This window comes from Pyxicephalus adspersus, chromosome 3 (genome assembly GCF_032062135.1).
Source record: "Pyxicephalus adspersus chromosome 3, UCB_Pads_2.0, whole genome shotgun sequence".
In the NCBI taxonomy this organism is placed as follows: domain Eukaryota; kingdom Metazoa; phylum Chordata; class Amphibia; order Anura; family Pyxicephalidae; genus Pyxicephalus; species Pyxicephalus adspersus.
The window spans coordinates 141,997,674-142,011,246 of record NC_092860.1 but is presented as its reverse complement, the minus strand read 5'-3'; the positions used below and the strand labels follow the sequence as shown (position 1 = coordinate 142,011,246).

General features: G+C 38.8%; 1 protein-coding gene across 1 annotated transcript in view; it reads right to left on the bottom strand.

The window, feature by feature from the left end:
• Positions 1 to 10,381: 10,381 nt before the first annotated feature.
• NKX1-1 (NK1 homeobox 1) overlaps positions 10,382 to 13,573 on the bottom strand; it is an 8,294-nt gene continuing 5,102 nt past the window's right edge. The window contains exon 2 of the mRNA XM_072407148.1: positions 10,382 to 11,172. Coding sequence (XP_072263249.1) covers positions 10,382 to 11,172 — 791 coding nt within the window. The remainder of the gene's footprint in view (positions 11,173 to 13,573) is intronic.

The following is a 13,573-nucleotide window of genomic DNA, read 5'->3' as shown; positions in this document are numbered from 1 at the left end:
GTGTATTATTGCAAGGAAAGGACGTACTGCAAAGGGCCTTTTTAGATCTTCCTGATTATTTGTTCTGCTTATTGGTAAAAATGACACAACTGTGTTTTCTAGATAATACAAAACAAAATTACAAGCCCATTTGTAAATGTAATAAATGTCACCCACAGCCTATGAGAGATATCCATATATTGACAATTTTCTTAGCTCTGTTTTTGTATATTTTGTATTATTCCTATACCATTTTTCCTCATTGATAAATTATTTAATCTGTAAATGTATTTCATTCTTAAATGTTTGTACATTGAGCTCTGTTTTATAAAGTTTGTTTATCAGATCATTTTTGTTCCTTGTTTTATTAGCTAGTTTTGATAATTTCTGTAGTTGACAATATTTAGATACTAATGATACCCACAGGTAATATCATGAGCTCAAACATGTGGAGAAGGAGGCTGCGGGTTTCCCCTTTAGTCTTTTCCATTGTGGCATAGGAGGAGGGAGTCCTCTACTTCAAAGTAAACAACAATGTAATTATGTAAAAGGGCCCATCCTTTTATATATTGTAAACAAGTTGGAGATAGGTCTGCTATAAAAACATATTAACGAATACAAAGTTGCATTGGTGGCTTTCATATCTGCCTGGATTTCATCATCCTTTCCTGGGAAACCCCAAATTACCCGACCTAGTAGAAAATATCAAAATATATATCAAAAATATAGATGTTGGTCCTTTAAATAACTATCTTTAGAGTACCTGTGACCACACTATGAACCTTTAAGTAGAAATGAAATTAACAGAAAAAGGGAGTTATACTATTTAAGGCTATACAGAACATCTGATCAGTACAGTAAAAATGTACGATTACCTCCAAGTCCTTCTTGAAGTGTGCCTAGGCACCTGTACCTACAGTGTCATAGCTATATATCCACAGTGTGCAATCTAAGGCACTGCTATGTCAGGCTTCTAGTTGACTACCAGTGCTAGGAGATTGGGAGTGGACTTTGTCACTGTTGTGCTGCTCATTGTTCTTACTGGAGGCATAGATATGAAGAAGCAAAGCCATGCTTCTACCAAGATGGCATAATGTAGGACAAGGTATCATTTGTTAGCTGGAGGGAGACCACAGAGTGTATTGGTGGCCATTCCTTTTGAATGTCTTGTTTGCGGACAACGTCTTTTTCACTCAACTGGCCCAGCTAGTCAACTACTTATATTTTTACCACAAGCAGTACATGATTTTTTGAAACAAACCACCTTAACCTCCCAAGCTGATTTTAATGTTAATTTACTCCTTCTCAAAGACTCAGGAGGTTTCTTACAGTCTAGAAACATTGGCTGATTGTTTATACTAGCACAGCCATCCTCAACAATCGTTCCTTTAGGAGTTGCTGGGGGTTCCGCAAACTGTGGCTGATTGACCTTTCATTGATGATGCGGGCATAGTTCTAGGGCCAACACCACTTGGTAGAACCAGCACAACTAATGATGTTTTTATGTATCTATAGAGGTGGTATTCTAGCCACCAGTGTAGGGAGGGTGTTCTTTCCACTGGCCACCAATTTAGGAGTTTTTTTTTCACACTGATTGGTTTAAACTGGGGTTTCGTAAAACCTACAAATATTTCAAGGGTTCCTCAGGGGTGGAGCTTTAGAGAGTTGTTAACCAACAAGATCTGCATTGAAAAAGGCTAAGGTTTTGATGTTGTCAAGCTTGAAATACATTTCTCCATATTGCCTATAGGTGTGGAGATGAATGAAAGCTTGTATAAAAATGCATTCACTGCCTGTTCAAAATATACAAATACCTTGTGGTGCATAATCTAGGCAGAAGTTCACTTTAACATCCTGCACTGTAATGCAGATGCTGTGCTTTGTCCACACTTGGTTGTCTTTTTTTTTCTCTCGGTTTGCATCCAGAAAGCATTTCTTGAAGAAAGAAAACCACTGCAATGACAAATACAAATTGATTCTGTAGTTTACATAAATATTTTACAGTCTACTGATATAAGCAAAACCCTCTAATGGCTGACTGAATAAATGAATGCAATGGGCTATGCAGCCAAAGCATTACCTTGTAATTATGGAAATTAAGGATTTAGGGGGAAATGGTACAGAGCAATTGGGAAAATCGTGGAGCTTAATGTCCCCGTTCTAATTAGGACATTTTTTTTTCCAAAGCCATCATTTCTAATGGATTTATTTTAATAAATATAGAAAACATACACATTTGTCTTACATATTCTTTATTGCATTTGTTCTGTAGCAATAACATCATACTAAAACAACTGCTTATTCTTTGGGTACTACAGATGCATTTGGGTTGATTTAGTAAACAAATATAGGCAGTTCACTTACGGAAGTGAATTATTCTCTTGTAAGGAAATTTTCACTTAGCTTAGTGAGTGTGGTTAAAATACACTTTGCAAAAAAATATCTAATAAGGTAGAAGGAAATGTAAAAACAAATAGACAGGATTGCGTCAACACGATTGGATGGTTGAAGTCAGAACAACTTAATCTTAGTTGAGATGAACACAAAATGTTAATTTAGTAAATCATTTCCCGTAAAAAAGAAGCTTTGAAATTTTTGAATTTGGGTTTTTAATGTTCTCCATGTTTGTTGGAAGCGTATTTGTATATCCCTTCTCCTGTTCTGATAAACATCACAAGGACTGAAAAAGATCATGAGCTCACACAGCCTTGTCCCCTTTTGCCTCCCCCCCAACTAAAGACCACTTCATTAATTTTTATTTAAAAAAAATCCTTTAAACTACTTATATATTTCCAACAAACAGTGCATGATTTTTTTACACAAACCACCCTAATCTCCCTAGCTGAATGTAATGTTAAGTTATTCCTTTTCAAAGACTCAGGATGTTTCTTACAGTCTAGAAACATTGGCTGATTGTTTATACTAGCACAGTCATTCTCAACAATTGTTCCTCCCTTTGTAGATATGACCTTCTTGCTGCTGATGACATGACCAAATCACCAGCTCTAGAGCTTTCCTGGTCCTTGTGGGTGGATCCAAACATGTCATTAATTTGAAATGGGTAGAGTCAGTCATTGGAAGACCCCTAGGTCACACAAACATGATATTGACCTAAACTGATTGACATGTCATGCAACCAATAGATGAAAGGGGAGGAGTCTACCAACCTGGAAATTAGGCAGGATCGAAGAAGTTACTGTATTTAAAGTGTACAGATTGGTTCATGATAGTTCATCTGGAAAAAGGAGAGGTTTGATTATGCAGAATGACCATTAAGGTAATGAGGTAGTTTCTGTCTGACTTGTTGTTTCAGCTTCAGATGCACACTGTGAGAACCTGGCCGTGTTCTGTTCAACCAGTAAGTTATTTGAGTATAGGTGAGGTGGTAAACCCAAAAATAAAGCCTTCGGCTGGGAATCTTTTTGTGCTAGACCATGTATACACTTGCTTAGAACTTACCTGTTTAGTCCTTGCTTACCTATTATTACCATGAAAATACTTAGTATACCAACTGATCACTATAAATGCTCTTTGCATGATATATTATAATTTATTCAGATACTCATGTATTCACATATTGGTTGATGCCTGAGCTGCAGTAAGATGGAGAGGATTAGTGAAGTACACATACACTGTAGCTCATATGGTTCTGTCCATGGTGCTGAAATATACTTTTTATTGGAATGTCTAGTAGTAGTTAGTCACATTTAATTGGACTTGTTCTTGTAATGCTGAAGACATTTTGCAGCTTTACAGGCTGCTCCATCAGTTTCTCTACATCTGAAAAAATAAGACTATTCTTTCCAGATAGGCCCCAGTGAGGTGCTTATTTAGGAAGGAGAACACAACTGGTTTGCAGAAGGCATGAAAGAGGCCACCTACGTCAAAATAGATCAGCCATCCCTGAACAAGAGTGCCTTTTACATATTCTGTCTTTCACCTATGGGACCATTTGAACATCTCCACCTTGGCGTTTTAACAACAGTTTACACCGACGTCCTAACACCAAGGATGGGATTATGTAAATAGAACAAGATTGTTCAACATATCTTACACCTCCTTGTCTTGGACAATCAACATCCTCACTGTCACATTCCAAGGTTATTAAATTAAAGTGTTTGTGCTGTGTGAATATAAATGCTGGGGTATTTCCTACATTGGTGGAACTGATGAAACAGCTTGGAAGGCAACAGGGACATATATAATAAAAAAAAATATTAACCCTATCGGTATTCCCGATTGTGACTCGGGATGGATTTTACTTGCAAAAAGCTGTAATCCTGAGTCACACTCAGGGTTGCTGAAAACAATAAAAAAAACACTTACCTTGTTCCTTTGGCATCATCCTGCGTCCAGCTTGTCCGTCCAGGTCCTCAGGTGATGTCGTCCTTCTCCAATCTTCTCCCGGCAACTGCAGAGACGTTCTCCGGGGTTTCCCGGTGACGTCAGTGCATGTGTCGGTTCGTGTGGGAGAAGCGGCGGGAAATTCAAATAATAAATAACTGTATTGAGTCTAATACAAAGAAATATATATATAATACATGCTACTGTACAACTAGTTATCTTACAGGTTTCAGTATTTTTATGCACCCTTTTTTTTATTTACCAGATTTTTTAAATAAAAAGTTTATTATTAACTTTAATAAATATTAGACATATTTCAGTTATGCCTAAGAATTGCAAGCCTGCAATGTAAAATAAATTTCCATGCAAGAATATGTAGTGCTTTTTGCATAGAAATGCTGATGTATTTAGAAAGCTAGGGGGGTTAAATAAACAAGTAAAAAGATAGCTATTATTTACAGTTGCACACAGGTATTTTTTTTTCTACATTGTTGCTATTAAAATGATCTTGTCCCTCATATTGTCTGAATGTAAATGTGTTGACACATTCTGCTAGTTTTTAATTGTCATCATAGTGTCAGAATCGGATTGGCAGTAGAAGTAAACCTTACAAAAAATTAGCAACCCCTAATGGATCTTTGATTCAAAGTAAAGTGAAGGTTTTTTATCTAGAATTCACCAAATTATGGGTAGCAGGAGGGAGTTCACCAGCATCAACACTACTCCTACAAGTATCCCATCACCAACTTAAGAAGATAGAAAGAATCCTGTTATACATTTTTTCACAAGGCAAGAGGCAGATTCCTCCCTGTCAAGCTTTGTTCCTTGTGAACTGGCTGACTCATTATCACCTTAGTCACAGAGGGGACATTATGACAGGGAACATGATACATTATACTGAAGCCAGGATATCTCTGCTGCCTCTGAAACACTCTCATCGTTTCCCTTTCAACTTTGGATGCATTAGTGGGAAGTGGGGCTTTTATAGGGAGCTTCCAATAAAGCAGAAGTTAAAGGGACATGGGCTACATAGGAGCAATAAGCAACAGGAAGGAAATGGCAGGAACTGTCAGGTATAACACTAGGAGGCTACACAGGTCATCAGTCTAGTATAAATTATTGGGGTCAAACTGACCATGAGGGCCAAAAGGAGCAAATTTAACATCTACCGTGGCATACATGGCAAGTTGTAAACTTAGTTGTTTTGGTCCTAAGCCTCTTTTGACTCACCCAGCACTCCCAGATTCATCACTAGAATCTATTGGACACGATGGCCAACTATTTCCAGCCTTGGCAGCATGAGGATGGGGAGTTGGAAGACTATATAGGGCAGACTGAATATCAGACATGTCCAAACGTACCTGATTACCTAATGCAGGGGTCGGCAAAGTTTTATTGCCACTAGGCTATATATGGGGTGGGCGGGAGAACACTAGGCTGGACCCACCCTAATGGCTCCGCCCACCACCAGGGAACGCCCCCTGAAGTGAAATCCCTCTCCTCCGTATGCATTGCAAAGGAGAGGAATTTACCTTCAGGGTGCTTTCCCTATTTACCGCGGCAGCGGAATATCATTGCTGGTCGGTGTAAATAGTAGAGCAACAGCAAGGAGGCCGCATCGGAGCTCCGGCCTCTCCAGCTCTGGTAGTTTCTAATGCCCCCTGGCAGATCTGGCTGGCAACCCGTGGCTCCTGAGGCGGCATTAGGCCGGATCGACCAGGGGGCGTTAGGCCAAAAACGAACTACGAGCTAGGCCGTATCTGGCCTAAAGGCCAGAGTTTGCCAACCCCTGACCCAATGCTTGACTCACAAGGATTACTTGGGTAAGAAAGTAGACATATGTCCAGAACTGACCTAGTATAACATCCAGGTGCTGTCTTGTCATTCTTCCCCCCACTGTCATAATAAAGAGCATTTACAGCACAACAGATGGAATTGTCGCTCCCAAACCGACTACAATGTCAGGAAGTAATTTACCTTTATTGTAATGAGCCTACCATGGACAGGTGACCAGTTACACCCATCTATTCCTGATGCCAAACAGTAATTGCCACCACCACAACCCCCAACAGCACAAAAGGTGCATTCACAGAGGTAAATTGACCAGGAGAATGAATTTTGACTTTCAAAATATATACCAATCACAAAACAAGAACACAGGCAACAATAGGGAAAATATTTTTGACTGTTTGGGAAATCACAATTTCTTCCCATTCTGGTGTAAAAATGTGTTTGGGGTGATAATAGAAAAATACATTTGGACTGGGCTCATGTTGTCCATGGTACCTAAAATCGACTGAAAAAAAAAAAAACATTCCTAGTGCTTTGCACCAAAAATGATCAATTTGAAACTTTTAAAAAAAAAAATCTAAATTTAGCCTTCGGAATTCTGATTCCAACTCTGGATTTTTTAACAATCTTCATTAGGTTATTGTATGTCATTATCCAATACAGGTGCTGGCCCCTCTCAAGACCACTGAGAGGGGCCGGCACAGTACTGTACATAGCTTCTTGAAAATAACACAGAATCATGTCTAAGTATTTTTTTCAAAATCCTCAGCCCTAACGCAACGCAACGCAAGCAGAGGCTCTTAGGAGGAGAAAAACAAATATCAAATGCCTTGATGGGTGGACGACAGTCTGGAGGAGTGGGTGTTCCTGGACAGACTGCATTTGCATGCAAATTGCTCTGATAAATCCCATAAATTATATCAAGTCTTGATTAAAAGAACTAAAATGTACTAAATGAAGAGAGTGGGCCAGGGACAGTCAGACTGGGAAGGATAGGGCAAGACGATGTTGGGCATCTCCAAGCCAAGAAATTAGACGGACTATGAATAACTTGCTGGAGCTTTTAATGCATAATGTTAGAATTGTAAAGTGTGCAGTGACATCAAAGCTATTGATTTCAGTACAGGAGATGAGCTAGTCCAACTGTGCAAGACTGGGGGAAGGCAGCTTTAAAAAACTCAAAATTGCCAGCAAACAGTGAACCCACAGATTTTACTGTCATTGTCCTTTGTAGAGGGGAACAGGAAAATTTCACAAAGTAAATTTCAAGTGAAAAGTAGAACATAGCATAATGGCTGCCAATGCTGACCTCATGCAAATGCAGGTTGCCTGGTTGTCATTGTGATCCAATGCTTTTAATACATTTTTAGGTTCAGATCTGGAACAAGTGTGCAGTTTGCAACTTGTGTCTGACTATCCAATTTGCATGCTTGTTCCAGGTTACTGAAGTCATGTACCAAAGACAGCCAGGCAAGCAAGTTTCTGTAAGGGTTAACAGATTACCATTGTTGATTTTTTACCCCTGCCTGTATTCCTAGCTATCACATGAACTGCAGGCTATAATTAAGAACAGGCACTCAGCTGCAAAGTGCTTTAGTGCAGGCACTCAGTTCATGAATGCACCTAAAATATAATTTATTTTTCAGATCACGAATGTATAGAAATGTACAGAATGTATACTGGTCTGGTTTTGGTTGTCCTGTAGCAAAAGGTAGCTAAAGTTTTTTTTATTACAGATCAGCACTGCCTGGGATGTTACATTGTATCCTAGGTAATGTTTCATTAATTACAGCGCCCTCTAGTGGACTCTCATGCTCCTCTCAGCTATCCTTGCTATCTCCTAATACCATTCCATCAGTAGACATCAATGCCTGAAAAAAGATGCAATTTCCCTGTCAGAAATTATAACTTGCTCACCCTTCAAGTGTCAGCAGCCCAAGTAAAGGTTGTCAAAAATGTTCACTCAAGGAAGCAAACAAGAGGAAGGAGCTAATGGGATTAGAGAGATATCATTTAAAAATGTCACACAGTGGCTGCAGGAGGCTGAGGTGCTGCATGGTGAATGTCACATACTGCAAGTATTGAAATTACCACTCACATATTCAGTGTTCAAAGTACCGCTGCTGCTTCTGTGACCACTGAGCTACTTACTACCCTATATACTAGTCTGCTGGTGTGGCCACTGAACTACTCACTACCCTATATACTGGCTGCATCTGTAACCACTGAGCTAAGCTACTCACTACTCGCTACTCATTACCCTATATACTGTCAGCATCTGTAACCACTGAGCTAAGCTACTCACTATCCTATATACTCAGTTGCTGTGAAAATTGACCTGTTCACCACCATTTATATATTGTGCTGCACTGATAACTACCCACTCCTATATTTAACCACTGAGCTCCTACTCACAGAAAACAGGGCTGCAACTAACTACTCTGATGTGCCCACTGAACGGATCACTCACTTCTATACAGTGCTGCTGTGACCCCTAACCACTTAGCTATATAATAGACTGGTGAGACCACTCAGCCACATATTACACTATGTACAGAGTTGTTGTGAGCACTGAATTATTTTCTACCCTATATACTGAACTATTCACTATCCAATATACTAGATTGCTGATATTTGGCTAGTGAGACCCCTCAGCTACCTTTTACCCTATGTGCTGAGCTGTTGTGACCAATCAAATACTCAATACCCTATATATAAGGTTGCTATGAGCACTCAGCTAATTACCACCATATATACAAGGGTGATGTGACCACTAAACTACTCACAACCCTATCTATTTACTCTACTCTGTGATATAATGATCACTAACTACTGCTATAGATGCCAGTAGGACACTACCCAGCCTACTGCACAGACCTGTGACCACTGAGCCACAAAACTTCTAGTGTATGTATGCATTATTCATAATGTAATTCTACTGGATGTTAACTATATTTCCATATTTTTCATGTCTTTCCGGTATTTGCATTAAAACTTCAGATCATGAAATGGAACAAAAATAAAACAATTACAATAGCCACAAACACACAACCAGGTATTTCATTTTCTTTTACTATTTATTGTTCAATGTTTAAATTTGTTCAGCAAAGTGCTTGAAATAGTCTCTATAATAACGCCCTATCATCATACATTAAATATATAAAATTAAACCTCATCAACATAATACCTTATATACACCAATAAGTAGAATAATCAAGTACAATAAAACTGTATCAGACCTCAGTACTGTGACTTTAACCCCTCGCTGCCAGGGGTGGCCGAACCACTAACCAGCACCCACCCCCAGGCCGGAGACGGGTCGTCAATATCATTAATTACAATTCTTCCATGAATAAATAATACAATACAATTGTGTATATCGTGAAATCACGAAAAAGAAGTTCCATTGTTTGTTCCAACAATGTCGATTAGTCACAGGTTCTAAATTCCTATTCACCCTGAGAGGAAAAAGGACACAGAATTTTTTATTCATTTTTGTTGTTTTTTTTATGAAAAAGACCCCCAAACTGTAAAGCAAGTATTAGTTAACTGATATAGTGAATTCCTTTTTTGGAAAATTAAAGGTGAAAATAATGGAAGGCAATTACCTCCTTTTAATGCCTTAACAAGGGCCAATTAACAGAAAGCAGTCAATGTTTTTTCTGTACAGAAATATTGTCAATTGAAATCTTCAAGTCAATGGCTTGCGAGACTGAGAAGCAAAGAACCAAATATCATCATTTGCTGTACAGCTTTTAGGCAATATTTAGCTCTCCCCATAGTGTCAAGTTAGTTCATGCGGTAAAGGTAAATGGGATAAAATTAAAGTGCTCCAAATGGATTCTAAATTTGGGTTTTCTGTAGCTGGCCTAGGAAGTGTTCAGAAATGTCATCAGAAAACTAATTTGTCTTTAGTAAGTGTACAGATGAAAAAGCTACATTTGATATTATATCGTTAGATCTGGTGTGGCCTTTGTAATTACTACTTGCTAGGAACCTCCAAAGATTCCCCTTGGGCTTTATAACTGACAAGGATCTCTAGGCTTCATGTGGCATCCTAGCAGGAGATGCAATGTGGCTTTTAGGTTGGGTCCTAGTCTCTACAGAGGATCTGCACCTTTTTGGAAGTCTTTCAGGCTTAGGTAACTCAGAGGTGCATTGTTCCTGTGAGAAGGGTCTTTGCCCTCATGGGCATTTGCACCCTTATGAAAGTATTTCAGCTCTGTACAGTAATCACAAAGAATTTAGTCATTAAGAGTCATTCCTCTTATAAGTGAGGGGCATAAAAAGCTGGAGCCCCATAAGACTGGGAACTCAGAACAAATGGTGAGAGGACCGCAGCTGGCCCTGGCAGGAAGGGTAATTGAGCTGTACACATAAGCCCGCTGGGTGCATGGCTTGGATAGCCAGGGTGTCCGTGCATACCTAACGGATTGGTCATTGGAGGGGAGTGACTCAGAGGACTCAGTCCACCACCCATACCGGGCCCTCCATTCCCCCCTCCCCCATGGCTGGATCCTCCTGTAGGGGCACTGGTGTCTGCTCCAGGATTCTGTTTCTTCCACTTTGTTCGCCGGTTCTGGAACCAAATCTTTACTTGAGTCTCTGTCAAGCTTAGTGACAAGGCAAGGTTTAGTCTCTCGCACACTGATAAGTACCTAGTGGATTTGAACTTGTTCTCTAGGGCCACCAACTGTTCATAGGTAAAAGCGGTGCGAGCTCTGCGGGGCTTTCCAGACTTGGAGTCTGAGCCTGCTCGCTTCCTCTTGGGCTTGCCATGCTGGGCTTGCTGCTGGTTCTGGTTTCCTTGGTTCTTGCCAGACTCTTGCTGTGAGCCGGGAGATTTGATCTGACCTGCAAGGCCTTCTTCTGTCTGTGAGGCCACTGCCCCCGGATCCCTGTCTATGGTTCCAGAAGCGGTGGAGTTGCTGCTTTCTTCACTGCAAAGTTCTTCATCTTCCTCATCTTCCTCTTCTTCTTCCAGGTCACTGCCTGGGCTGGGACTGAAATCCTGGTTTTGGCACTCCTCCCCAGCCTGCTGGTACAATTCTGCATCTTCTGCAATAAAGAAGAATTGGTATTAGAATCAATTGCCACATACTGGTCATCTTTGGAAACATACATTGCTTTCTTTACAGTAATACACTGATGTTATTAATATCACAGCAAATGGTGCCTATTAGTAATATAGAAATAAACCAAACTATATTGATATCTAAACATATACTACTAACTAGTTGATTCAATATCAGGCAACTGAAATTATTTGCAAATATTGACTTTTTCTGTAAAAGTCTAATTGGGTAACTATGCCATGAAGATGAGTGCGGGGCACAAAAAGTCATCCTGGACTTGTTAGCTGCCTATATCATGCATTATAATACTTATTTTGGCCATTATTTTTCATCAGGTTAAATTATTCAGGTTTGTGACAGTTTTACATCAAAGTAATGTTTTCACTTTAATCATAATGTTGTGTTTTAGGTCATTCAAATGATAAATTTACAAGAGATAGTTGGAAGTGCTACTATATGTGGAGCAGGTGTGGAAGGGGTTAATTCTGTTGTATTTCTTCAACTATGTTTTGCTTTATTTCTTTATTTATTCTATTTATATTTTTTTTTTTGTTTATTATTTTATTTTTATTTTTTCTTTTATTTACAGTAATATTTCTGGAAATAATGTGGCCAGCCTTCTTTAATTTGCTGCCAATGCCCAGATTGTACCTGCTATCAGTACCCTCACTGGGTACAGGCCAAAAACAATATCTAAAATAAAAGGCTTTTTCCCCAAGCACCCCATAGACATGCAAGCAGTTTTTGCACATTTCCTTAATATGGTGCACAAATTGTCTACCAAATATCCCTCAATTAGAAAAAAAATACAATATTAGAACAATTTGCTCTCCAAAAAGGCAAATTGGTGAATTACAAATATTCCCCATTCACCCAAATGTATCCAAATGTGGAACAGTCTGGTCCAGTCTGCAGAGGATAGGACACATTATGGCTTACAATTGTTTCCCATATCTCTGCAATCCATACAGACCTAAATGAAAATTTTCATTTTGAAATTGGACCATTCTCCTAATTTTATCTGATGGAATCAATTGATTTGCCATTTTGGAATTGTCTAAATATTTCCATTTACAGCTGTGTGATGTGTGTGAATTGGACAATCTTGCATGGCTATATTAAGGTAAATAAAAACATTTGCAATTTACTTGATTTACCAATCGATTTGGGTGCTGAACTTGCTCTGAAAAAGACATTCACCTATACCAGCTGAAAATATCCTATTGGACTACTGGTGAGGAAACTCTGCTACAATGTACAAAGCTGAGGAGCCAATGGACATGGAATAATTGCCATGTCTGTTATCTTTTTGACATTTTTTGAACATACATCTTTTCATTTTTTTGATATACTTTCATAATTAGCTTGTAATTTTATATACAAAGGGGACAGTTACATTTGTGTATTATCTATACAGGCTCTACGTCTAATGAACAATAATTTTGTTTCACTTCTTCCCTATTGCAGTGCAAGGCTGAGGACATGTAAACCCATAAAGATGAATTAAACCAAGAATTCTCCAGGTGTGCTATTCTGAAAATAGTTTTATTTCAGCAGCTGTTCAGCATTTTATAGATAACCACTAGATGGATACATTGTATATCCATGTATTAATTGTCTTAATAAAAATGTATTTTTTGGAATATGCAAAAAGTGCATCATAATTACTTCATTGTTTCAATAATAGCTGAAAATGTACCAGGATTCCCTTCAACTTGTTGCTCAGCAGCTGCTGTGGAACTAAAAGTCCCAGCATGCTGTAGAGCTGCCAACTCTTGGGCCTGCTGGAACTTATAGTGCCAGTGCAGCTAGATCCTAACAGGCAGCCCAAACCTGACAAATACATCAATCACAATTACCACTCTGACAGGCAACCCAGAGACAGTGATAAACCATATAATACCTTGAATCCAAATTTCCTCCAGGACCATAGCTCAGACATCATATTGTCAGGACAGGTGTCTATAGGCTGTGTCAGTCACCAGTGTGACAATCTGTTACTTCTGTGACAATTCCTTATCACAAGTCTCAAGCAGAACTTTCTGTATTTGAATTAAACCGTTGCAGGTTACGCTGACTGCTATAACCTGATTAAATGTGGTTTTCATGCGGATATATAACGCTTGTAGCTGCAGACTGTGAGTCTTCCAAAATTCCTAACTACATTATATCAGAGGGAAGAGAATGGCTTCAGTGTGACAATGAGATCTTCATACAGGAGCCACATTTATTAATTGTAGTACCTTTCCAGTATATATATATATATATATATTAAAATAATATATATGTATGTATATATATATATATATATTTATATTTATATATTATTACTATTTTATTCACCTATTCACCTAAAATATGAAGACAGAAAGAGAGAGGAAGGG